Source organism: Podarcis cretensis (genome assembly GCF_951804945.1).
Source record: "Podarcis cretensis genome assembly, chromosome: 10".
Taxonomy (NCBI): Eukaryota; Metazoa; Chordata; class Lepidosauria; order Squamata; family Lacertidae; genus Podarcis; species Podarcis cretensis.
In genome coordinates, this window is record NC_137179.1 from 31837413 (window position 1) to 31865280 (window position 27868).

At 42.0% G+C, this 27868-nt stretch overlaps 1 protein-coding gene across 2 annotated transcripts; it reads left to right on the forward strand.

Annotated features, from left to right (window-relative positions):
- The first annotated feature begins 378 nt into the window (after nt 1-378).
- Nucleotides 379-27803, forward strand: XPNPEP3 (X-prolyl aminopeptidase 3). 2 transcript variants are annotated; one of them, XM_079993906.1, is made up of 10 exons: nt 379-602; nt 3400-3516; nt 7654-8052; nt 9022-9224; nt 11708-11770; nt 13146-13259; nt 17014-17099; nt 18069-18252; nt 21463-21583; nt 24765-27803. In XM_079993906.1, the coding sequence occupies exons 1-10, from the start codon at nt 542-544 to the stop codon at nt 24929-24931; spliced, it is 1515 nt and encodes a 504-aa protein (XP_079850032.1). In that variant the 5' UTR covers nt 379-541; the 3' UTR covers nt 24932-27803. The 2 variants fall into 2 exon arrangements, with proteins under 2 accessions (XP_079850032.1, XP_079850033.1); XM_079993907.1 differs by lacking the exon at nt 379-602 and adding an exon at nt 6929-6994.
- Nucleotides 27804-27868: the final 65 nt, after the last annotated feature.

Here is a 27868-nt window from a genome sequence, read left to right on the forward strand (position 1 = left end):
GCTGGCCGCCTTCCCCCTTTGCCCACGCCCGAGAGGCTCCTCCCACTGTGCCCTCGCGACCCACCCGCCGTGGCCCTTCGAGCGACGGACCGGAATTTTCCAGAAATGAAAGCCGAGTCGCCCAAGGCGTTTGCCTCTTTCCGTTGTCCCCGCCCGCCCCCGCCATTCCCACTTGGAGAACAACACCGAGTTATTTCACACGCCAGAGGGCAATAACTGAACTTAAACGGGCTCTCTGCGCGCGAGTATGGGTCTCCCCGTGTTTGTTTTTACATGCAGGCGTTTTACTTAGTCGCCAAAGTAAACATTTTCCTCGGAAGGAAGGAAGTGGGATGCAATCTCCGGTCGAAATGGGCGTAATGACGCCATCAAACTTCGACTCAAAGCGGAGAAGGTCCTCTCAACGTGCCTGCGGTCTATTTGAGCTTAGTTTAGGCTGGCATGCTAGGGAGTGGGGACTTGGGAAAGAGAGGAAGAGGGACGCCGGTTTCCCTTCAGAGATCGCCCTGTAGTGGTGGGTGCTGTCTTTGCAGGTTCAGCCATGGTGTTGTTCCTAGCACAGAGACTTATGCAGCCTGTAAGGGGCATGTGCAGCTTTTCAGGTCAGAGACTTTCTTTCCTTCTAAAGATGAGCTTCCTTCGTTCTGGGGAGGGTGGAAGTTCCTTATGCTAGGCACTCGGTTCCACTGTGTGTGCACTTTAGTTTCTACTATGGACAACGGAAACCATTTTATGTAACTGGGTTATTAATCCAGTTAAAATATATTTCTATGGTGAGACACAAAATCTTCAGAAGGTCATATTAGGTTAATCGGAAGACTTCATATAAAGACAAAAGACAAAGGTTATCGGATGTTTAGGGTCTATAAAACTTCATCAACTTCTGAATTCAGAACTGAGGTCATAAAAAAAGAGCATGGTTTTCAGACAATGCAATTCATTAAAATCTCAAGATAGGACCAAAATATTATGTAGCAGAAATTCTCATTTAATTTAAAATTCGTTACCTTAATTCATTTCTGGCCATGAATTAGCTGAGTTATATACTCATTTAAGTCTCATTGTTCTCAGTTGGAGAAATTATGTGTTTTAACTCTTCCACACAGAGATTAGTGGACTTGTGTTTTCAAGCATGGCTGGATTTTAGTTTTATGTCTTTTGTGTAGTTTGTGAAACTACCTGGTATAGTTTCTCTTACACTTGCATTTGTTCAAACCTCTTTATTTTGGCCCTTCCAATTGTACATTTCTGATATATTTTTGTGCAATTCTATAAAAGCAAATAAAAATATCCATTGTTTCAAAGTCTTTTGTTTATCTTACTAATTTTGAATTGTTGAATTGGAAAAAAATAATAAGGTTAAGCTTCCTTGTCAACCTTTGAAACAATCTGTTACACAGTACAGATTAAAAGGACATACATTAAAGGTTTTTAACTGAGAAAGTGAATGCTAAAGATAATCTAGTTCTTTTATATTTTTCATACTATACTGTATGTCACCTTCCAAAATGTGTAAAAAATGAAGATTTATATGATAGGAAAACCTGTATGATCACACTGAGTTTTCTTTAAAAGGAAAATTAAATTTATTTTTAAAAACTTGTTATGCTTGAATTGCTAGTTTATGGTGTAAAATAGAGAATCCAAACTCTCTGGGTAGCTGGATTCTATGCAGTACAAGGTACACTTAACTTTATTGACATCAGCAGGCTTAGGCATGCCCAACTCTGCATAAGATCAGGCTGCAATCCTCTGCAAACACTTATGTGAGCATTAAGTTCCATTGAATTCAGTGGGACTTCTGAGAATGCAATGACTGGATTGGGTCTTAAGTTTGTAGACCTGAGCACCCTTTCTAGGAAGAAAGTTCTACGGAGCTCAGTAGTATTTGCACCTGGGGATGCTGCTGCAAAATGCAAGCGGTGAGGGAGGTTGTATTCATCTGCATGTTTACCTGATGGTAGACCCTTTAAATTCTGTTGGATTTATTTCTACATGAAAATGTGGGCAGCCTATTCATACAGTACTTATATTGGAATATGTCCTATTGAGTTTCTGAGTAAACATGCAAAGTATAAAGCTGAAAAGTTGCATTCCTGAGCAGATTTATGAGGGGTAATAATTGGGTAATTCCTTCTAGTAGACAGTCATCACTCTAGTTTCCATTAACTTCAGTGAGTATGTAGTCCAATCTCATGCATATTTGCTCGGAAACACCTATTGTGTGCAACTGGGCTTGCTCTTAAGGAAGTGTGTATAGGAGACCCTGAACCTACGCAGGGACTGGGTTCTACAGCTGCAGCCCTTTGCAGAGTTTGGCATCCCCAACCCAACTTAATTCAATGGTTTTTATGCACAGGATTTCAACCTCAGCTACTACTGGTTTTCTCTAGATTGTATTCTTGGTCTGTAATGATGTCTATTAGCAATTTTTATGTACCCACCTAGTTCCCCACTCTTGTGAATGTTAGCAGTTTATTCAAACGTAGTATTTTGGCACTTGAATGAAATACTTTGATACCCGCCCCCCTCAAATAAGTCTGATTCTCAATATTTTAAGTATATTCCAAGTGCATATGAATAAAATCTATATTGATAAGAGTGCATTAATAATTGGGCAGATGGTAAAATGTTTTCATGTCATGTAGTACTCCCTACTCAGTTTTAAGGAAGAGAAACATAAGCATTACAAGGTCTACCAGGGCAAAGGAGAGTTAGGACTGTGTCCTTACAAAACAAATACTGCTAAAAATACTGTGTTGCACAGGAAGAGATAAAAGGAATACCAGAATGTAACTTGCAATACAGTCACATTCTTACACACTCTCTCTCTCTCTCTTTAATCTCATTGTATGGTTTTGAAAGGATGGTTAGTAGTTAATAGAAGCATCACTGCAATATTTTAGTTATATTGTAGAACAGGTGTGGGGAACCTGTGCCCTCCCTAGAAATCACAGGTTTCCTACCCCTCTAGTAGAAGAGTATCAGTTAACCTTACCCTGGTAAAAGGAGGGTAAGCTCCATGGCTAAGGTATTTGCAGCCTTTGAGATGGAAATAAATACTGAGGACAGACAAACAAAAATCTTAAAAGTGATGTCCTTTCTGAAAGTTAAAGAGAATTTGTGCAATTCTGTTCTGTCACATTTGTAAGTAAATTGAAGATTTAAATCTTTTTGAATCTGCCATCCATAGCTACTTTTTGGAGTAAGTACATGTGAATTCAGTGGGGCTTACATCTGAGTAGACATTTATAGGCTTGCACTGCAGGTTATTCCATGTGGACTTGCCTTAGAAGAAAGGTGAAAAGAACAGTTCTTAAGAATGGCAAGCGTGTGACTTGACTGTATTACACCTAGAAAGGTCTTTCACCTTGACACAATGCAGCTGTTTTCTTTTAGACTGCAAGTTCTGTTTCTTTCGGAATTTGTCCATCCAGCCTGTTGAGCAAAGGAAGATTCCAAACCGGTACCTAGGTCAACCTAGCCCTTTCACACATCCACATCTTCTGAAACCAGGTAAGGATCATTTCAGTACAGTCCTAAGCATATTTACTCAGAGGTAAGAAATGGGTGGAGTAGGGACGCGGGTGGCGCTGTGGGTAAAACCTCAGCGCCTAGGACTTGCCGATCGCATGGTCGGCGGTTCGAATCCCCGCGGCGGGGTGCGCTCCTGTTGTTCGGTCCCAGCGCCTGCCAACCTAGCAGTTCGAAAGCACCCCCGGGTGCAAGTAGATAAATAGGGACCGCATACCAGCGGGAAGGTAAACGGCGTTCTGTGTGCTGCGCTGGCTCGCCAGATGCAGCTTGTCATGCTGGCCACGTGACCCGGAAGTGTCTGCGGACAGCGCTGGCCCCCGGCCTCTAGAGTGAGATGAGCGCCCAACCCTAGAGTCTGGCAAGACTGGCCCGTACAGGCAGGGGTACCTTTACCTTTACCTTAAGAAACACTGTATTCAGTGGGACTTACTCCCTGCCATGTTTGCATAGGATAGCATCCACGGACACTAGTTTCTAAGCTGTGTCATTAGATTCTTTTTATTTTGCATGAAGAGGAGGAAAATTGTACATCCTTAGTGGAATTCACCTTCAGAAAGTATTTCCTAAAATTCCAAAGAGGTATCATCCCTGTGTACACATTTCTCAATCAGTTCAGACTCATTGCTTAAAATAATAGAGCATCCCAATATGAGATAAAACTTGAGATAAATACAGCAAAAGTTTTAAGTATAGAACAGTGAAATGGGAGAATGGAAAGCGTACATGTGTGAGCAAAGGCAATATGTAAACCAAGCAGGTATGGTAAACAAATATTTCCATGACAGCAGCAGCAGAAAAAAAATTCCACATACAGTGGTACCTCGGGTTACAGACGTTTCAGGTTACAGACTCTGCTAACCCAGAAATAGTACCTCAGGTTAAGAACTTTGCTTCAGGATGAGAACAGAAATTGAGCAGCAGCAGGAGGCCCCATTAGCTAAAGTGCTACCTCAGGTTAACAACGGACCTCCGGAATGAATTAAGTTCTTAACCCAAGGTACCACTGTAGTTCTTATGATTGACAGAACTTACCTCCTTCCCTAAGAACTTTTCTGAACACCAGTTCCATATTTTCCTACCTTCAGAGTTGCAGCAGGTGGGCAGAATGTCAGGTCCTTCCTTATCATAGCACCAAAAATCTGGAATACCTTCCCATGGCAGTCTGGACCCATATTTATGAGTCTTCAAGTGGACAGGGAAGACAGTTTTGTTTCCAATAGGCCTTTAGGTCATTTTACTGATGTGCTTCTGACAGAAGAGTGAAATAAAAAAGTTTGTAAATAAAAAAACCCTCTCTGCTTGATTGACATTTGTAAATTAGGCCTGGGACCGTCATTTAATTGTACAGTCATACCTTGGAAGTCGAACGGAATCCATTCTGGAAGTCCATTCAACTTCCAAACGTTCAAAAACCAAAGTGCGGCTTCGGAAGCTGTGGGAGCCCCAGCGGACGTTTGGCTTCCAAAAATCGTTCAAAAACCAGAACACTCACTTCCAGGTTGGGGAGCCGATTTATTCGGGAGCCAAGGCATTCAAGATCCAAGGTACGACTGTATAGCTAGCAATCAGTGTTCCAGAAAAGGAATCATTCACCCACACTTGAAACTCATTGTTATTCAACCATGCTTTCTTCCAAAAGTGACAATCCTTTTCCTTTATCTAAAACACCTTTATTTTCCATTTGTATTCTATGATTTGCCTCTCTCTCCAAACATGTATCCTGTTGTCATGCATGTTTAAGTCCCACTGAGTTCAATCAAATTAGTATCGGAATGCACTGTGTGGTTATTTGTGTATTATTTTATACCCTGCCTTTCTACTAGTAAGTTAAAATTACATTACTATGGGCTGGTTCACATGTCAATTTAAGTATGGTTTAAAGGTGAACATATTCTTGCATGTGACTAAAATAACATCCAGTTTATTCTCTTCTCCACTCTTGCTGCTGCTGCTACACTGGCAGAATCTAAGCTATACTTTGGCTTTGCATTGTGTCTGAACCCAAGCTCATGCTATATATGGAAAGAGACAAACCATAAATCTAGGTTCAGACATGATGTGAAGCCAAAGCATGGCTTAGCTCCAAGCAGCATGGCAGTGGCCATGGTGAGGAAGGAGCGAAGCGTCCACATTTATGGTCCCATATTTAGCACGTTGCAAGTATACTAAAGCTTAATTGTGGTTTCAGGTGGTCTGCAAACTAGGACAAAATATTACTGGATTACTATAAAACTGAACCCTTGTTCTTCCATTCCAACATAGGTAAAGGTAAAGGTACCCCTGCCTGTACGGGCCAGTCTTGACAGACTCTGGGGTTGTGCGCCCATCTCACTTAAGAGGCCAGGGGCCAGCGCTGTCCGGAGACACTTCCGGGTCACGTGGCCAGCGTGACATCGCTGCTCTGGCGAGCCAGAGCCGCACACGGAAACGCCGTTTACCTTCCCGCTGGTAAGCGGTCCCTATTTATCTACTTGCACCCGGAGGTGCTTTGGAACTGCTAGGTTGGCAGGCGCTGGGACCGAGCAGCGGGAGCGCACCCCGCCGCAGGGATTCGAACCGCCGACCTTTCGATCGGCAAGCCCTAGGCGCTGAGGCTTTAACCCACAGCGCCACCTGCGTCCCATTCCAACATAAGAGAGGCCCTAATGGAACATGTAGTCCAGCAATATGCTTCCCAGTGTCCAAATGTTTCTAGGAAGCCTCCAAACACAACATGAAGAAAACAACCCTTCCCTACTGTATTCCTACAGCAACTGGAATTCACTGGCATGTTGTCTCTGAGTGTACTTTTCAGTCTGCACTGTACTTTCTTCATTATGGGTTTGATCCAGTGGAGGCACCTGTTAGTGGAAGTGGGAGGCATAATTTTCACCAGTTCTACCTCTTGCCTGCACTACCTCCCATGCTATTCTGGGGGGGGGGGGGTCCTTCAGCAGAGGTACAGCGGCTGGAATGAGCAGAGGTTGCCTCCACCCCCTTTCATTAGCAGGTGTTGGGAGTGACCTTTCTAGGAGCAGAATGCCACTCATGGGATCATTAGAGGCAACCCAGATTATTGTAAAGGAAAAAATTCTGAATGCAAGGTAGCCATATGAAACAGGTAGCATAAACATCTAGGCAAAGACCTTTGGCTTGAGAACCTCATATAACTGCTTGCAGCATTACTCTCCTATCATTTTCACTGGGACTTCCTTCCATGTAAGCTTGCTTAGGGATTGTAGCCTAAGGGTGCAGTTCTCACATAAAACGTCCCACTTAACTTCATTAACATGTATGAGTGCAGGATTGTGGTCATAGATTATGCCAAGAGTGTACCTCATTTGCAATCAGCAGCTCTTGTTTCTTCAGTCCAGTTGTGTTAAAAAGACTCTGTACTTTGCATTCTTTGCAGATAAAATGTGGTTGACAGATTAAATCTGCAGTTCCGAGAAAGAGAATTTTTCCTTGGAGCTATTAGGTACATAGCTTATAATACTAAAAATAGTCCGATGATTGTTCACTGTTAGAAGCTTGATAAGTTTTGGAGAAATTTTCGCTGGGCAATCTAATATCTCTTCTGACTTCACCTTAAAGGTTGCACCCAGCACTACCATTGCCTGTGCAATATCCAGAAGCTGAAAAAGTGTAGTATTTCAATTGGGTTAAAGTGTACCTATTTTCTTCCTCCATCATCACCTATTCTCCAATCGAAAAATTAATATCCTTATGTTAGTTTGTGGAATGCCTTGAGAATTAATGTTAATTTCAAATGGAGCTTTTTTTTTCTTACACATGACTGTGAAATAAGCTGAGAATGTGTACACATTGGAGCAGGGCAGGGGTAGCCAACCTGTAGCCCTCCAGATGTTCCTGGACTGTAATTCCCATCACCCCAGCCATTGGTTATTCTGGCTGATGCTGATGGGAGCTGGAGTCCAGCAAGTTTCCCATCTTGGAGTAGGGAAAAGAATAGTGATGAAGAGAAAAGGGGATGTGAGGTGGAAAGGAGAGTAAATTGAGAGGAGCAATGACATGCTAGAGGAGGGAAATTTGCTGCTTAGCAGCATAGCGCAGAAAATTAACAGCATGAAGAGGTGTTTTTGAAACAAGAATAGCTATTTTGATTTCTGTTCACAGGAGAAGTAACACCGGGGTTGTCGCAAGTGGAGTATGCTCTCCGTAGACACAAGTTGATGGCTCAGATACACAAAGAGGTGCCAGGCATGGACCACACAGTGATTCTGCTATCCAATCCTACCTACTACATGAGCAATGATATTCCGTACACCTTCCACCAGGACACTAACTTCCTGTATTTGTGCGGGTTCCAGGAGCCTGACAGCATCTTGGTGCTACAGACTATGCCTGGCAAACCTTTGCCATCCCACAAAGCTCTGTTGTTTGTCCCACGGCGGGATCCAAGCAGGGAGCTATGGGATGGACCGCGGTCTGGTACAGACGGGGCAGTGGCTCTCACGGGCGTGGATGAAGCATATACCATAGAAGAGTTTAGGCACCTGGTGGCTAAATTGAAAGGTAAGAAGAAGAAGAAGAAACATATAGGAGATGTGGATTGGTAGGAGTTTCGGCAGGGTGTACAAAGCCTTTGGGCAGGTTGCTCACAGGTGGAGAGCATAGTGGAAACATGCAAAGGAATTTTGTGCTCCCAGCTACCTAGTTGTAATCCCACCCCTTTAAAAATATTTGAGAAAAGTTACATAATTAACATTTTAGATTCTCCTGCGGCTGTTGGATGGCCTGTGGCTCAGGGATCTTTACTAATATAGTAGAAAAATCACAGAAGTCTTCAGTACCGTGGCAAACATTTGCATTGTCCCTTCAGGATCCCTTTATTTGAATAATGACTATTAGGGAAGAATAATGTGTCTACTTGACAGGCTTGCTTCTTTCTGACATATATCATCCAAAGGCCTGGTTTTCCATAAGATTAGATGACATATTTACATTGAGGAAAGTGGATATCCTATTTACACAGACAATTTTCTGCTGTGCAATATCTATAATTGTATCCTGCATTTTAGATCCTACATTGAGCGGGGGGGGGGGGTGTGTGATGACCTCCAAGGTACCTTCCAGCTCTATGATTTTCTCAGCTTATAATTAGCTGGAAGCCTCATACCCAGCATTGCTCAGGAATTTTAAGTATTAAAATCAGTGCAGGTTTGAAAGGTTCAGTCTGCTACCTTGATTCAAAATTGTATTCAAACAGAGATGAAAACCTGCTGTTTGATCTCATCATGTAAAGCTTGCTTAAGATACCTTAAGTGTTGTCCTCAGATGCATGGAGAACAGGCAAACTTTCCAAAATATATAGAAGATATAAGTATACAATTTTGTTTCTAAGTGGATGGTGCATTAGAATAGAAAGAATAGTTTCAGCAATAGTTCTTGCTAATTCGTTTCAGGCAAATTTTCAAAGTACTGATTTCCCCCAAGATATATATGGCTAATTAAACTAACATGTGTTTATATTCTGTTTCACAGATGAATCTAGTATGGTTTGGTATGATTTTGCTAAACCTGTGCATCCACAACTCCATTCTGATTACTTGCTACACCTGGCAGAAGTCAAAGCTAGAAGCAAGAATCGTATCCGAGCAATCAGGCACTTAGTGCAAAACCTACGACTGGTTAAATCTGCTGCAGAGATTGAGAGAATGAAGATTGCTGGCAAGGTGACATCACAGGTATGGGACAAGGCAGTTGTGCCTAACAGGATGTTAACAGAAAATCTGACATGGTGCAGAAACACTTTTCAAAGGGAAGATGGGATGTGGACATACTTGGGTTGCTTTTGGTTGGATTGTTCTGGGGACTGTTCTTTTATAAGTGGGTAATCCCAAGGAAAATACATTCTTCAATTTTATGGGAAGGCATTTGTATACTAAGCTTTCCAATATGGCAAGACCTTTATTGGCTAACACAACAATTAATTTCTTATTATTATTATTATTATTATTATTATTATTATTATTATTTATACCCCACCCTCTCCAGCCAAGGCTGGGCTCAGGGCGGCTTACAAGCAATATTCAACAAAACACCAATCAAGTGGGAACCAAATGTACTTGATCTTCTTCGTTATTACTTAGTTTCACAATCTGAGCCAATTCCATCTTGGGTTATGTATCTAGTGACATCCTGTGGTTGGTCTTAGAATGCAGTGTTTTGGAATAAACTTTGAGGGGCATTTTTAAGAAGCAGAACTGGCCTTTACAAATCCATAATAATCCATTATGGAAATGATTTCTGATGTTGTGGGATAAGATCAACCTCAAATTAAATTTGAAAACATGCTGTTTGACTATAGATTTTTATAACAATATATTTAATTATAGTAATTCCTGGTTCGCCTTTTCCAAATAGAACTATTACTAAGAATAAAAAAGAGCCTTTTGGGATCAGACCAAAAGCCCATCTATTCTAGCACCCTGTTTGCACAGTTGCCAGTCAGGTGCCTATAGGAAGCATTCAAACAGGACATCAATGCAACAGACCTCCCACTTTTGTTTACCTAGCAACTAGTATTCAGAGGCATGGCACCTCAAACACTGCAGGTGGTACACAGCCAGCACAGCTATCAGCAATTGGTCGTGTTATTCTCCATGAATTCTTTTAACCCCTTTTAAAGCTATCCAAATTGGTGTTCACAATTATGTATTGTAGTGGTGGATTCCATTTCTCTGTCCAGAATCTTCCAACATTCAGATTTCTTCTCTAGAACAGTGTTTACCAGCCTATGGGCTGGGACCCACAAGTGGGTACCAAAGCCTGTGAAAGTGGATCAGGGGCTTTATAAGTAAATCCGACACTATTATTGCTCTTAATCTTACAACTTTTTGTTTTGTTGGCATATACTGTGTTGTTGTATAGACGCTTGTTACCATAAATATTCATGTTGCTTTAGATAAGCTTTGCAACTTTATTTACTCATTAAGGACATTATTTTATTGCATTGTAAAAGAAAACAATGGTTTGATGTCAAGTGGCTTAATTCAGGCATCACATTAAGCCATGATTACGGAAGATTAATGAAGCTTAAGCATGATTTCTCAAGTAAAGAATCACTACTTTAGATTAGATAGCAGATCAGTATCAGAAACCATGGCTTGTGCTAACAGTGGCTTGGTTTGAATTGAATTGAGTAGTTATGGCTCTGCTTCCAGAGGCTGCTGTACCATAAAGCCAGAAGTGACTGGTCTGGACAGATTGCCTTGAGATCTGTATTGGAGCATGCAATGTGTTTTTCTCCCATGTTTGGCTACCTTGTTTAACGGGTGTTAGATGTGGGGGACATACCTGACTAATGGTGGTTTTCCCAAAGCCAAGAAGAGATCCCAAGTGTTTGGAATCTTGCCACTGTATTCCCCTCCTCAACCAGGATTAGAGTGTATTTACAGCAGTCCTAGCAGATATACATCCAGACCCAGGTGGGCTTTATACCATGGAGGCAAGCTCACAACTGTGTGAGAAACTGAAAGATGCTGTACATAATTGACCCGGCTTTGTTTCAGACTTTCATGAACAAACCTCTGTCAGCTTTTGAGGGTAATATCAGAAACAAGGGTATGGTTTTGAAAATTTATACAATCCTAATACAGTGGTGCCTTGGGTTACATACGCTTCAGGTTACAGTCTCTGCTAACCCAGAAATAGTGCTTCAGGTTAAGAACTTTGCTTCAGGATGAGAACAGAAATCGTGTTGTGGCGGCAGCAGGAGGCCCCATTAGCTAAAGTGGTTAAGAACAGTTTCAGGTTAAGAACGGACCTCCAGAACGAATTAAGTACTTAACCCGAGGTACCACTGTACAAATATCTCCCTCTTTTGTGGTGCAAAAGCTAGCATGGGAAATGGGTGTGGGGATTTGGGGTCAGGTCATTGTCATAAAATGTGGCATGTGAAGCCTCTTACCCTCAGTCACTGCTGATATTTAGGACAACTTTCTTAAGCTCATACATTGGTGGTTTTATGTACCGGTTCAAGTGGCCATATTCAGAGTAGTGGTGATGCTCTGTGTTGGCTGTGAAATGCTGTGAAAGAGGCATTTCACAGCCTTTTTCACAGCAGTAAAAGCCTTCTGGGAATAGCTGTAGAGATGAATGTCATCACAGGCCATAGATCGGTTTGGGGTCCTAAGTTATGCTTATTCTATATTTGACTTTTTGACAGGCGTTTGTGGAGACAATGTTTGCAAGCAAAGCTCCAGTGGATGAAGCATTTCTGTATGCTAAGGTATGTGCTTTGTAGTATCCGAGAAAGCATCATAATTCTTCATGTAGTTGGGCTGGATTGATTGATTGAATTTATATACTGCCCTTCATAGGACCTCAGGGTGGTTCACAAGATAAAAATACAGGATAAAAGCACAGATAAATAGAACAAAAACGAAACAATAACATCCCCCTCTTAGTATTGCATTGACCTCTTAGGCAGCAGTCCTATGCACACATACTTCATAGGGGACACGGCTGGCGCTGTGGTCTAAACCACTGGGCCTCTTGGGCTTGCCAATCAGAAGGTTGGTGGTTCGAATCTGTGCGACGGGTGAGCTCCTGTTACTCTATCCCAGCTTCTGCCAACCTAGCAGTTCGAAAGCATGCCAGTATGAGTAGATAAATAGTTACCACTGCAGTGGGAAGGTAAGCGGCATTTCTGTGCACTCTGGTTTCCATCTTGGTGTTCTGTAGTGCCAAAAGCAGTTTAGTCATGCTTGGCCACATGACCCAGAAAGCTGTCTGCGGACAAACGTATGCTCCCTCAGCCTGAAGCAAGATGAGCGCCGCACCCCTTTAACTGGACTTAACCGCCCAGGGGTCCTTTACCTTTATCTTATCTTACCTTCTACTTCAGAATAAGTCCTATTGGCCTCACTAGGACTTGCTTCTGAGTAGACATGTGGAGGATTGCACTGTTAGTTTTCCTTCTAAGACAACAATGGGAGCTTAATATAGACCTTTGCTCTGCCACAACTCATTATGCATCTTTCCCTAAACTTACTTCCTTTCAAAAGGATAACAGACATGGCAGTGAGGCTTCAGAGAAGTTTAGGAAAAAGCTGGCAAACCTTAAGAGGTGTTTACAATTTTGCATTTGTTAGTCAAACAACAAATATTTTTATTTCATATGCACTCATATGAGGGTTTTATACCTTCATATCCAAGAATGTGTATTTCTTTCACACAAGCATAATGACTTGAATATTTCTATATTGCACATTGTACAGACCTACAAGTCTTTCTTCCTTGCATAAGAAATGAATTGGCTAGCATATGGATTGAGCCTGCCACAGAGAATGTGCTTAATGGAATTAGAAGTGCCTCCTGGTTTTCCACATTTCTTTCAAACAGTTCATCCAATGAGCCCAAATCAGAAGCATCAAGGAGATAAATACAACAAATGGGAGAACTGTCTGAGGCAAAGGGAGTTGTGTAAATCTGTAATTGATTTAGCCACTTAAAAACTACCAGTGAATTCACGCCCAACATTGTATCCTCTACACCTAATTGGTTTGTTGTCCGATGCACAAGCAGAAAAGGGCTTGGATGTGTACTGTGCAATCCTGAGCTAGAATTAATGGGTTTTCTTATTTCCAACTTAATTATTCCAGTTTGAATTTGAGTGCCGGGCTCGTGGTGCTGATATTTTGGCTTATCCTCCTGTGGTTGCAGGTGGCAACAGATCCAACACCTTGCATTATGTGAAAAACAACCAGCTCATCAAGGTAACCAAATGGATTCTGACAATTCTTACTGCAACCTACTGATAACTTCATCTTTCTGAAGCCTTGCAAAACTATTTGGAGAAGTTTTATTCTGACCCATGTTTGCTGTTTTGTGCACCCCTCAGAGTTGTGACCTCTGCTTCATGGGTGTGTGTGCACGCCATCTCTTACCATAGTTAGCTTAACATGGAGGAAAGGGTGTGGTCAGGAGTATACCTCGGCAAAGCCTGAGCTATGGAGTGACTCTGCAGTGCTTTTTCCTTGTTAGGTTTGCATATCTGACTTGAATCTGAAAAGCTGTAACATTTATCTTGGGTGTTGTCCTCACAGAGTTCACATGGACTGGTTCCAAAACTACTGTTGTTTGGCAAATCTTCCCATTAAGATCTTCGGTTTGACAACTGAACCTTCACTATTCAATGATAGTAATTGCCTTCAGAGGGTGTCTGTACATAACACATTCTCTCTCTCTCTCTCTCTCTCTCTCTCTCTCTCTCTCGCTCTGTGTGTGTGTGTGTGTGTGTGTGTGTGTGTCTTAGTAAAGGAGGCTTGCATTCTGCAAGCAAAGAAAGGAGTGATGAAATCTCGGAAGTTGCCAAAACAAGATTTATTTGGCCCAATACATTTTGAAATGTGCAGAATGTCAGAAGCACTCCAAACATACCACTGTGTGCTCAGTGAGCAAATAGTGTTTTGGTCAGATAAGCCTTGTTTCATAAGCCAGTATTTCATTCCCTGTCTTTTTTCTGTTAATTGCGATTTCTCTCCTTTTTTTTTTCTTTTTTTTTTTTGCATTCAGCAAGCATCAGTTTTTCCTGCCTGCTACTGGAAGCACCCCTTTCCCAAATGCAAATATTTGAAGAGACAGTGGAACTCCTGGTGCCCAACATTCCACCCCATGTGCAGATTGGCTTATTCTGTGTTGGCATGTCTGCTCTCTCTTATGCTTTAAACTTCACGTCTCAAGTTTTAACCGTAAGAGGCAAACATGCCAGGTTTTCACACTTTTCGAAAATTGCTACATGCTGAATTTTGATATGGTGGCTGAGTGATTTATTTAAGTTGAAGAGTGATTTATAAACAGCTCCATGTATGACAGGAGTGGGACACCTGTGGCCCAACAGATGTTGCAGGGCTACATACAACTCTCATCAGCCAGTCCAGTCCATCAGGGGTGATGGCAGCTGTAATGTAGCATCTTCTCGCGAGCCGAAGGTTCCCCTTCCCTGCTATATGACTACGTGTGTACTAAACTTAACCTTTCTTGCTAGTGTGGGAGCTCATTGATTTTGGAGGTACAATTTGAGTCCCCCATTCTGAATGAGAGCTATACAAACATCACCATTTCAGATTTTTCTAGTAATCAGCACACCGTGGAAGTGTCCTGCGAATCCAATGTGTCTATACTGTGCTAGAGTCTAGCTACAGCCTAACCCATCCAGATGTTGTTGGACTGCAACTCTCATCATCCATGACCATTGACCTTGCTAGGTGAGGCTGATGGGAGTTGTAGTCCAAAATGCTTGCAGGGCACCAGGTTAAGGGAAGGCTGTTATATTATTTCCTACTGTGTACCAGTGTCGTCGGTTGATTTGTGAAGGGTAGAAGAAAGATTCTGGAGGCAACGAAAATGTGTTTGAAGGCAAAGAGAGTCCTCCAGGGAACAAAGCCAATTTCCAAGTCAGTGTAGAAAAGATCTACCTTAGAGAATATTTTCAGACAGTCATCTTCTGTATCCCCCTTTCTTCAACTCTGGTAATTGACTAGATACCTATTTGGATGACATGAGCTTGGAGGGTCCCATGTTTGCTGTAAGTTATTGTGACTCGTATTGCATGAATCAACCCAACTGAATGGTCTGGCTGATGCCATCAACCATCAGGGTTGCTGGTGTAGAAATAATCACAATGTCTGGCCCAGTTACATGACTATTACTTGTATATATTAACCACCATGATGGCAAAGCCTCAAACTCAAGTAGTTTTGCAGCAGCACCTGTCCTTGAGGGGCGTGTGATCATTGGCCCATTGAAGAGAGCAGTGAAGAAAGAGCAGGACTAAGACATCTTAAAAAGAGGACTACACAGTCCTGTTCCTGAATGGTTTATTGAGATACACATTACTAAAGTAAAACCAGCTCTACTCTGTCCCAGGGTATTTCTGCTTACCCTGTATCTAGAGACAGGGATTCCCTCTCGAGAAAGCCAAGCAAGGAACTTCTGGGACGTTCTCATACATCTACATCAAACATGATGCTCCCTGTGGGGGGAATAATAAGGGATTATATTTCTGCACACAAAAACTGAACAGATGTAATGCATGTTCTCATATCTGGATGGTCCCTGCAGAATTCCCCTAACACTGTTTCCCCCTTCTTAGTTTGAATGCAGTGTCACAGAGTCCAGGTCTTGATTATTCAGTCATTTAAGAAAAGCATTTCTTCAGAAGTAGATGTTCTCTTCCTTCCTTTCCTTACAAAGAAACTGGTGAATGGGGCCACATGATGCCTGCCAGTTTCCAAAATTATGATGCTTTTTAACAGGTGACTAATAATTGCTGGGGGAAAGGGAGGCTTTTGACTAAGGAAGGGATTTCACTGTTCTGATTACTTGGAGGGAGATTGGGGGGATATAGGAATGATAATGAACAGCTGAAGCGCACAAGCACAGGGAGGCCCTCTTGTCGCAGGGCAGCAGGTGGACTCTTTCTAGAGTAGCATATTACTGGTGAGACTCAGTTCTTAAAACAAGGTCTTTTATCTCCACCGTTCCCTTCTGGAACTTAAGAACACTGATCACAGCTGCCCTGAAATGGATTTCGAGGTTTATCAGAACAACAGAATCTTTTGTACGCATTCCATCCAGTTGAGCTGAACTGTCAGAGAGATCACAATAAGGTTTTAATATGCTTCCAGCATGTTATAAAATAATATTATATCAATCCTATTAAAATAAGTGAATGGTGTGTTTTTCAAAAGTCAGTGAGTGTGATGATTACGTCCCATTCAAGTCTCTGCAGGCAGGCCTTATACTGCAAGCAGTCTGTGATTTTAATAAGAACCCATCAAAATAGGGTGACCATTTACATTTAGAGGGACTTACATAAGGTAGAGAGCATGAAGTCGGCATCTATGACAAAGATTTTAGTTACTTCAGCTAAATCATGGGCAATGCAAAACATTTCAAACATATTCATTTACCTTTAGGACACAAATGGGGAACTTGTGGCCCTGCATGTATGGTTCAACTGTTGCTCCCATAATCTCCAGATAGCATGGCCAATGCTCAAAGGAAGGTCACAGGTCTGCATTCCTGCATTATCTGCAGTTGGCTTCATGGGTCATTGGAACAATCTGTAATTGTGCATAAACAGCTTTTCCTCTTTTGTATAGCTAAGAATCGCCCATCTGTCTAATCTATTGGCTGGTAGAGTTCTGTGCAACTCAGAATTTTTCTTTAGAGCACTGCACTAGGAGAAGCTGATCTGATTAGAAGATGCTTATTTTGTATCTCATACTGCCTTGAGCAAACATGGCACCAACTTTTTAAAACTGCTTTGGCCGAACCTAGGCAGACAGGATGTTCAGGAAAGGGCAGGACTACAGCTGGAAAACAGCTTCCAACACCCTGGTCTTCTGTCTGATGAAAAAGTAGTAGTAGTTTATCCCACCCAGTATTATGCATATATTCAAGTTCAAAGAGTTCTCTCTTATTTTCTGCCTCTGGTTGCATGAATTGCTTTTTCTTCTGCCCCAGGATGGAGAAATGGTTTTACTGGATGGGGGATGCGAATACTCTGGTTATGTAAGCGACATCACCCGCACTTGGCCCATCAATGGCAGGTAGGTTCTATTCCCAGCAGGAGAATACCGCACTGTTTTTGAGGTCATGAGAGAGCTGCAGCTTGCAGCCTTCTGAGCATGCCTGCATCTTATATGTTGGGGAGTTTTGGGAGGGTGTTGGGGAAATGAATCCAGGTACAATTTCAATAAACCTGTGATAGCTTTGCTCTGCTGAGTTTCCTGAAAAGTGTCTCTGCTTCACCACTGTCCTTTCTCTAGTTTGTTGTGCTTCAGGGGCTTTTCTCCCCTGTTTATACTTGCATGTTCTTTCTCAGTACACAACGATCAGCCTGCTTCACAAATTTTAGCATGAGGGTAATGGCTTATGGTTGTGGTGATGCAGAACTACTCTACTCATTCAGATATTTCGCATGGTTCTGTTCCACTTCAGAATGCAGGTGGGGCTTCTGTTTGGATACATAGTTTGTATTCATATTTTGTGCATACAGTGGTACCTTGGGTTAAGTATTTAATTCGTTCTGGAGGTCCGTACTTAACCTGAAACTGTTCTTAACCTGAAGCACCACTTTAGCTAATGGGGCCTCCTGCTGCTGCTGCTGCACCACCGTCACATGATTTCTGTTCTCATCCTGAAGCAAAGTTCTTAACCTGAAGCACTATTTCTGGGTTAACGGAGTCTGTAACCTGAAGCGTATGTAACCCGAGGTACCACTGTACTTTGTATGTTCTATCTGGAAAACACAGAAGTTACTTTTTAAAAAGACTACAGATTGGGCACTCATTCCCCTTCCTGTGTGGAAAGCCAGCATTTTAAGCCTTGTCTTCTCCTTAACATACCACATTTTGATGCGTAGAGAGTATTTGATAAGAGGCAAGTATTCAAACCTGCATTCTGATGTGGAACAGTTTCGGTAGGGTCACATCACATCATTATATTGTAGCCTGGACAGGCTTTCCTTCCTGTTCAAACCCTGCTTGGAGTTGTTTGCATTTGTCTCTCATTCTCAGGTTCACCAGTCCCCAAGCAGAATTGTACCAGGCTGTACTGGAAGTCCAGAAATCCTGCTTGAGGCTGTGTTCTCCAGGCGTGAGCCTAGAGAACATTTACAGTCTCATGCTGACCCTCACTGGACAGAAGCTAAAAGATTTGGGGATCCTACAGAAAAGCACCACTGAGAACCACCTCTTCAAGGTACTTTGAGTAGATAATGATGGAAGGAAGCAATCTGCTGCCTTTCTCCATTTAAAAAAAAAAAAGGAAACAGGCACTTCAAAACTGGCCATTGCAATTTTGATGTGCCAACTTCCTGCCAATGTGGGTGTTTCTGGGATTTCTGGTATTGTTGCAGGTCCAGAAAGGATGTGTCTTGTAAAACCAAAGGTTGGTAGCAGTACCTCTCTTGTGCAGCAGATGGCAGAACATTCAGCTAACTCAGGCATGCAATAGTTTAATTCCTGACAAGTGTCAGTTGAGTGGGGTGGGACTGTTCTAACTTGTCTGTGATATCATTAAACAGAACTGCCACAGGGGGCAGGCGAGGAGAGGGAAATGCTTCATTTTGTGGTGGTGGTGAGAGTTACGGGAGGTATGCTCACAGAGCGATTTTGTTCTCATAAAAAGTAGGAATCCGACTATTCAGGAAGTGTCTATTAACGAGTCACTTTGATTCTGTTTCGCTGGGTAATGCTGCACACAACAGGTGTGTTTTTCTTGCTTTGTTCTTTGATTGACTGATACAAGCACAAATAGTATTTCAGCACAGGTTATTTCCCTCTTTTGATTGCCACTCCCTGGAATTATTTGAGGGAGATCAGATGTTCACCTCTATAGGAAGCTTTTAAAAAAAGTAAAATTCAATTCCCTTTCTATGATACATCGAAAGATGTTGCAAATTAGAGAGACCCTGTTCAAAGTACAAGCCAATCCTGTGACTTGCATCAGACTGAATATATCCTTTAATAAATGCACACAGAGGATGAGCCATAAATCAGCTGCATTCACATACTCCCTGGTTCAATCCCTGACATTGCCAGGTAGAAAAGAACCTGGAGAGTCACTGCAGCTCAGTGACAACAATACTGAGCTAGCATTGCTTTCAGTTTATGAAGGTGAGGCTGAGAATTTGATGTACAGTGGTGCCCCGCAAGACGAATGCCTCGCAAGACGGAAAACTCGCTAGACGAAAGAGTTTTCCGTTTTGGAGGTGCTTCGCAAAACGAATTTCCTATGGGCTTGCTTCGCAAGACGAAAATGTCCTGCGAGTTCCTGCGGTTTTTTTCTCCTTCCCCCTCCCCCTTTTTCTAAGCCGATAAGCCGCTAAAAGCCGCTAAACCGCTAATAGCGCTAATCCGCTAAGCCGTCAATGGGCTTGCTTCGCAAGACGAAAAAACCGCTAGACGAAGAGACTCGCGGAACGGATTCTTTTCGTCTTGCGAGGCACCACTGTAAATGGTACCTCAGGTTAAGTACTTAATTCGTTCCGGAGGTCCGTACTTAACCTGAAACTGTTCTTAACCTGAAGCACTTTAGCTAATGGGGGCCTCCTGCTGCCGCTGTGCTGCTGGAGCCCGATTTCTGTTCTTATCCTGAAGCAAAGTTCTTAACCTGAAGCACTATTTCTGGGTTAGAGGAGTCTGTAACTTGAAGCGTATGTAATCTGAAGCGTATGTAACCCAAGGTACCACTGTATTAAGAACTTCTTGATATTTCTTTTTTGTGGCAGCCAAACGCATTGTAGCTAGATATTGGAGGTACATTAAATTCCTTTGACAAATGGTAAAAACAGATTAGACCTTAGCCTTGATGGAGAAGTTAACAGAAAAATGTAAAGTGCTTAGAACTCAAACCACTAGTGAAGACCTTTATTCCTCGTGGCATTCTTTTTTTATTTACTGTGCAAAACAATTATTGTCAGCCACCTGAGAACACGTTGATTATTGTGGAGGAAGATTTTGGGTTGGGGGGGGGGGAATTACCGTATTTTATTTTTAAAAATGTATATTCCACTTGATTGTAACAAAATCTCTTAAGTGGTGTAAAAGAGATATTAAAACTAAATAAAAACAAGTAATGAAAGACATTTAAAAACAATGAAATGAAAATGAAAAAGAGATAATGCATCAACATCTACATGTCTGGATTGGCTTGGCTAAACAAAAATGTTCTAAGCAGGTGGCGAATAAAGTACAGTGAAGATGCTTGCATGATGTCAGTGTGCAGAGAGTTTCAAAGTATACGTGCTACAGTTTGGTTGGAAATCATGTCTGATTTCCAACCAAACTGTAGCACATATACTTTGAAACTCTCTGCAACTTTGTGGCAATACTTCTCAATTTGTCCCTAGTTTTCTTCTGTTTATACGAAAAAACAGTTAAAATGTACAAAAACAAATAAACCAAAAAAATGCAGAATGTGCTCCCCACACGCAACAAAAACAAACCCTGGGGACAACCTGCTAGAGAAAGGCACTTGTCTGCTCAAGATGGACAGCAGTCAGTGTGTGTCCTCCTATTCCCCTTCACTGGGAGAAGGCAAGTACAGTGGTACCTCGGGTTACATACGCTTCAGGTTACAGACTCCGCTAACCCAGAAATAGTACCTCAGGTTAAGAACTTTGCTTCAGGATGAGAACAGAAATTGTGCTCCGGCAGCGCGGCAGCAGCAGGAGGCCCCATTAGCTAAAGTGGTGCTTCAGGTTAAGAACAGTTTCAGGTTAAGTACGGACCTCCGGAACGAATTAAGTACTTAACCTGAGGTACCACTGTACTAGGAGCAATTCCAACCACTGCCTATGTTGGCTAGTGGAAGAAGGTGAAGACCCTTATTCTACACATTGCCCAGTTAAAAAGAGCATTTTGTGAATTAGCTGTTGGAAAATCTGAATTATTGTGGTGAGACAGACAAGTGATCCTTTTAGCTGCAGTACTCCTGCCTTCCAGTGGTAGTCAGGGAGATGTTTCAGGGAGCTTCATGAGCACAGTTTAAGTGCACCTAAGAGGTCAGAGAAAAACTGTATCTCAAAATGGAGGTTGCATTTTTGGCTATTGAAGCTGATTCCTACTGATAGGTCTGCAATTTAATGCAAAACATTTGAAGGTCACTGAGCTAGTTGTAGTCACAACAATAAGTTCCTTATATTGTTTGTGCTAGAGGCTTCCTTTTTATCTTTAACCAGCTGCCTGTGAATTTGAACGTTAGGACCAAAACATTTTTGTTTTGTGTGAGAGGCTCAGGAACAAGAAGGCAAATGAGAAGAAACAAATGATGCTAGTTGTACAGAAGCAATAACTATGAATTAGTTGCATACTTCCCTTTCAATGTATGTTTCCGCTCTCAGCACTGAAGAAATGTGTGCATCCCTTCACATTTTGCTCACTTTAGGAACATGTCCTTGTCTTGTAGGCTGTTCGGAAATACTGCCCTCATCATGTAGGACATTATCTGGGAATGGATGTTCACGACACCCCTGATGTATCTCGATCGATCCCCCTCCAGCCAGGCATGGTGATCACCATTGAGCCAGGTAAAAATACACCTTCTCAACAATGCTGGAATAAAGTTTGCAGGACTGTGTGTGCATGTATAGACACTTGTGTATACAAATGCCTACAACTATAAACATACATGTATGTGCATGTATACCATGGGTTCACAGAATTGCCATTCGGTTGGCATATATGGTATTTTCTCCTAACTTGCCATCCTGAGAATCCTAGTTCTCACATTTCTAAAGTTCTTACATTTCTAGCTTTTACAGCAATGATGAAAAGCTAGGAGACGTGTAGGCAGCATCTGGTAAAACCTAGGACAATAACCTGAGGGCTGAGCAAGACTTGAGCTTCTAGGGGCGCTGACACTATACTAAACACAACAACTTACATTTTTCCAAAATGCTCTGAGCACATAAAATAGGGTATTATTTCAGTAGAACTTGCAATACTGTAGGTTGGGCCAGGTTAGTTCATTAACATCTGTTAAGGAAAGAGATTCCACAAGCTTTATTCTACTGTGGATGTATCGATGGTTCACCGTCTTAGCTGTGTCTTCTACAAGAAGAAAACACTAGATGCACTTAATGAGGAAACCCCCAGAAAAACCTGTGCATTGGTACGGGTCAGAATCATGGTTGTATATTTAGGATCACTGTGTAAGTTCAGAGTTGCTGCTGACATTTCATATTCACCTGCATGGTAGTGCAACATGTTGCTGGTTTTTTCCCCCAGCAATAACAATACAAAGCTGCTTTTAGTTTGAGATCATCTTCCATCAGCAAAAGAGGTTCAGTTGGTGGGAATGGGGGACAGAGCCTTTTCTGTGGCAGGTCCCATTATAAAATTACCTTCCTTAGGGAAGTTAGACTGGTTCATCCGTGATGACTGTTAGGCAAGCAGTGGAGACTTTTAATAGTTTTTAATTGGAGGCTGTGGATTTTAATTCTACCCTTTTTGGTTTTCAACGCTCTGCTTTAATTCTATTACTGTTTAGTTTTCTCAATTTGGTTTTGTAAACTGCCTTGGCAGCCCTCATTAATAAAAATACCTGCATTAGAAACAAAGATTACTGACCTAGCTGAATAGCCACAGCATGCTACACTGGTGTGACACTGTTTGAGCAGTGGCAGATCTCACCTTGCCTAAAGTGTGGGTCAGGATAGGGCTCACAGGAGCATCTCAAGGCCTATCAATCTTCTCAAGGCAAGCAGCTACTCAAGCCACTGGAGAACTGATTTCAATGTGATGCCTCATTAAAAGGCAAACTGTCAGAGCTGCCTCTAGGTCCCAGCTCACAGAGGACCAACGCTAGGCTGTCGTAATGTACAAAAGTCTTTATTGAAGTTCAATTTCCATTTCAAAGCCGCAGCGCGCAGCCCTACGTCTTAAACCCTAGATCGGCAAAGTCCCGTCTGAATCTCCTCCCCTCTGACACCAGTTTAAGATCCTAGCCCTGCTCCACCTTTTCCGCTGCTCTCTTCTCTGGGTCCTCCTGCCCGCTGGGGCATTCCCCTTTCTGGACTCTTCCGACGCTGAGTCGCTTAGCTCCTCCCCCTCCCTCCGGCGGGCTTTAGGACCCGGTTCCCAATCCTCATTCTCTGCTGTCCCACGCTCCTGTACATTTGAACTTGCCTCTCACGCCAACCCAGTGACCTTCCTCCTAACCGTTACACTACTTCTGTCACTGCTTCCCTCTTCCGGGATACTGGCCGGATCTGACCTCCCCTCCGTTGTCTGACTCTCCGATGGAGGCGTGGTCAGCCCTGACTCCTCTCCTCTCCCTGCTGGGGGAGACGCTACTCCCGATACCTGTGACTCTTCCCCCCCACTATGCTCTGGTGGGGAAGCTGGTCCTGATTTCCAACTGCGGCTCTGGGAGTTCCCGCTGGCCCCTTGCTTCTGGGGTGTCCCCCTTGGGACCCCCCTTGCCCTGGCCACCGGCGCCCCCTTCTGTGAATCTTCCGATTCGCTGGAGAGGCTCGTGGAATCCCTCGGTCCACTGTCCTCTTCTCCTACGCTCCCCTCGGATTCTTCCCCTTCGCTCTCCATCTCCTCTTTTCCCTGTGCCTCTGCTCCTGAGCCCCTGACACAAATGTATGAATTGGGGCTAAGAATGGGGAGGTTCTTCCTACTGCATAAACTCTCCATCAGGGGTTCCCAAACTGTGGTCCATGAGCCTGCTTCATTAAAATGGTCTGTGACATGTCTATAAAAATTCAATAAGAAATCATACAGCACCTTGCATAGTGCATTGCAATTGCTACAACAAACAAAAACACATTAAGTGATCAGCCAAGACACTTGGCAATTTACAAGTGGTCTGTGAGGGGGGGAAAGTTTGGGGACCACTGCTCTACATCTTTTCCTCTGTGATTTAAACAAGTTGCACATACATTTCAGTGGATTTGGTGGTTAAGTGCTCCTCTTTTTCTGACAGCCTTTTGCATATTTGAAAACTATCAGCAAATCTTTTCTTTTTACACTATACGACTCGTCCACACTGTATAGCAGGCATCTGCAGAGACATGAATAACTAACCAATAGACTATGTCACCCACCTCCATCTTGTACCAACGAATGCAATATGCAGAGTTGTGTGTCCTTGTATTGTACCACTACTGGACAAAGCTATTTTTCACAATCTTCTTGCTTGTTTAGAGTCTTTTCTCTAGTGTGAGCCCACATAGCCTTCCTCAGTCCTGTCATATATTTGTATCAGGGTTGAAGATGAGTGCAATTGAATTTCTTTATTAATACCGGAGAGGACTGGACAGTTGATTCCTTAATCTGAGAAAATGAAGCCTTTACAGTCATACCTTGGAAGTCAAACGGAATCCGTTCTGGAAGTCCGTTCGACTTCCAAACGTTCGGAAACCAAGGCGTGGCTTCCGATTGGTTTCTGATTGCGCAGGCATGCCGGAAACAATAGCGGAAGCCACGCAGGACGTTCAGCTTCCAAAAAACCATTTGGAAACCTGAACACTCACTTCCAGTTTTCAATTGCCTGGGAGCCGGAACGTTTGACTCCCGAGGTGTTTGGGAGCTGAGGTACGACTGTATTCATGTATCCTGCCTTCTAAATTCTGTTAGTTTTTTTGAAATATTAAGTGGTTTATAAATGTTTTAAAATAAATCATTAGTGACATGCTGCATATTTGTGACATAGTTTTTAACCCAGGCCCTTTAGTTTTGGATTGCCACATTTATTTCCAGGCATCTACATCCCCGAGGATGACGTGAGTGCCCCTGAAAGATTTCGTGGCATTGGTATACGCATAGAAGATGATGTTGTAGTGACAGAGAACACACCATTAATCCTGTCTGCAGACTGCCCAAAGGAGGTCTATGACATTGAGCAGGTTTGTGACTGCCGCCCTTGACTGTCCTTCACTGCCTTTGACACCTTGCTCAGGTACAGATCAAGAAATATGCTCTCCCAAACATTATGTAGTCCTTTATAGACTTTATAGTGTATTTATAGGATTTTTAGAGTGGTGCCGCTGGAAAAATGTTACCAGCAGGGAAATGTGTGTAAATATTCTTGGACAGCATGAACAAAGTATTTAAGTGGGGGAAATGTAGTTCCATGACAAGTCATCAGCTTTGATGCAAATGTTAAAGCAAATCAGGCACAGAAGCTGGATTTCACATCCCACCATCTGGACTATTTATTGCCCCTGTGCAAATCTTGTTTGTCACTTACAGTGATATATTGAATTGTGGCATGGTTGTTTCTTAGTTTCTCAGATTGGGTTGTGGGGGCAGAGCTGGATTTCGGCTTCTGATGAGATTGCCCTCTGTTTTAATTTCAAAAGCAGGAAAAGAGTGTTCTTTCCTTTTTCTCCCTTGCAAAAAGTGGTCTTTTGAAGGCAGCAGCACAGATGAATAAAAAACCGAGAGACAAAACCTTAACATTTAAGTAACACTTCTTTCTTTGAAGGCAAAAGAAGAGCTTTAGCTTTAAGAAATGGTGTCAAAGTCATTCTGTGAATAACAACTCACAACCCAATCCTATGAAAATGAGGTGTGCCTAAGAGCATTGATATAGTGAGCTTAAGCAGACCTAACTTTTAAATCAGTCAGTACAAGGCATACAAATGACAGTTTTAGGTGTATAAGCTAATTTGGTGGGCTTGCATGTAGTTTCACTGAGGAAGCTTGCCATGGGGTTTGGGTTACTTTTTTTCTGTACGTTTTCTGCCTCTTTTTCCTTGGTTCTTTGAAGAGTCACTGGCAAGGACATTCTGGAACTGTTTGTATTTAGGGGTAGATAACCAAGTACATAATATGTGCATTTTACATTCAGTATCTTAGAACCTAACTTTCCTTCCCTGAAAAGGGCAGAATTCATTCATGTTCACAGAATGAGATTTTCTGACTCCTTCTATTTACAGCCCACTGAATCCTCCAAAAATCTTCTCTTTAGGGTTGTGGGACTATTGGGAATGTTGTGGGTCATGATGCAGAGAGCTGCATTGGGAGTGGGGAATTTGCAGAAATCTCATCACCACCTTTAGTATATAAGCCATGTGTAAGTTTCCTTGGCCAAATACAGAGAGATGGTGACCAGGCAATGATAAATTCTCCACTTCCATATTTTTTCCCTGAGAAATGCAGCAATTTAAATGTGACTGCATCATTCTGAACTAGTGCAAGGTATCAGTATTTTGTATTTGGGTACTCATACCCAATGTAAGGCAGGATGCAATCCTTAAATAAATGTGATTTTTTTTAAAGTTGTCTTGCCTAGACAAGATCAAAAAATGAAAACTAATGTGAATGAGATTAAAGCAAAGTTTTGTTTTAGTTAGATCAACAGAAATCTTTTACATTTGAATGTAAAGGAGAAAATGTTACAGAACTATCCAGCAACCAGACTTTGTCTGTGTAGCACTTTTTGGATCTCTGAATGAGATATTTTATATTTGTAAAGAGTATTATTATAATATATATATTTATATATAATGTACAGAATATTTTATTCTGATATGAACCAAAAAAAAATTCTGTATCAGTAAAAGGTGTCGTTTAAAAACATTGCTTTAAAACTCTGATTATGTGATTGCCAGTCAGAAGGCATTTTGCCCATCAGTGCTCATCTTCTTGTGATAGCACTACTGAAATTGGGACTTTCTAGTTTTCTACCAATAGCAGAAGGTATATCCTTCTTTTTTAAATATTCTAAACTTAAATGAGTATGTACAGCTATGTATTATTTTTTAAAAGGACAACAGCATCTAAATTTAAGCATTAGGTTTTGTAAAAGGACTTAGGATGTACAATTTTTAGCTGCTCCTCTGTGAGGCTGCAGCACAGAAGACACATGCAAGGCGGCACACTTCAGGAATCTTAAATGCTTCTGTTCCAGCCTGATGCTAGGCTGATCCTTCCTTAGGTAAAGGCAGCTCATGTTCCTTTTGCCATGATGACTTGTTCAACACCTGCCTGCCGACATGTTTACATTTCACTGGTTGCTGTCCACCTGTGGTAGGTGTGGGGCAGGTAGCAGTGAAGAAAAAAATGAGCTTTACCCTCCTTTGAGAACTAGTGGTATAAAGAACTTGTAAAGAAGGTTGCTTGGTTGTTTCTCTTTTTGGCCCTTAGGGCATTAACCAGCTGGAAGATGAAGTTGGAAGTGTGTGTCTACACTACAGAACATCAGCAGTTAGGTGTGGGGGGATATCTTGGCGATAAGGCATTAAGAGGCCCTTTATAAAAAGGATAAATTGGCTGGGCAAAATGTGAGGATATTGCCTAGTAGGGATAAAATAATTTCTACAGAGAAAAAAGATATATCTGGGATCTACATTTTTCCTCTTAGTTCTCTTTGCCCAAAATATTGTATTACTCCTCTTTTGTTGCAAGGCCTTATACACAAGTTACTTTATCTATTGATACACTGACTAGAAAGCAAGACTAAACAGTTTAATTGTATTTGCTGCAGTTTTTACAGAACTGTGGTCAAAAGCTTGAAGTGGTGTTTTCTGTTTGTTGAAGGAAGTATTTAGCAAACTTTAGCCCTCTTACTGGACATTTCATTTACCAGTCTCTATTTCTACTATTCTCATTGTTTTAAAAGCTGTAAGACAGAATACAGATAAAAAGTACTTACCTTCTATTTTGTATGTAATGTTTGTAGAATGAATACAGCTTTCATGTAACTTAAATACTGTTACTTTTTGTCAAATACTAGCTGAAGTCCTTAGAGTTTAAAAGATATGTGCTACCAAATAAAAAAATGTTGTAATATCATATTGACTTTTGTCAGTTTCTTCTAAAATGTGACGCAGCAGCACTCAGGTCTCTAGTTATTAATT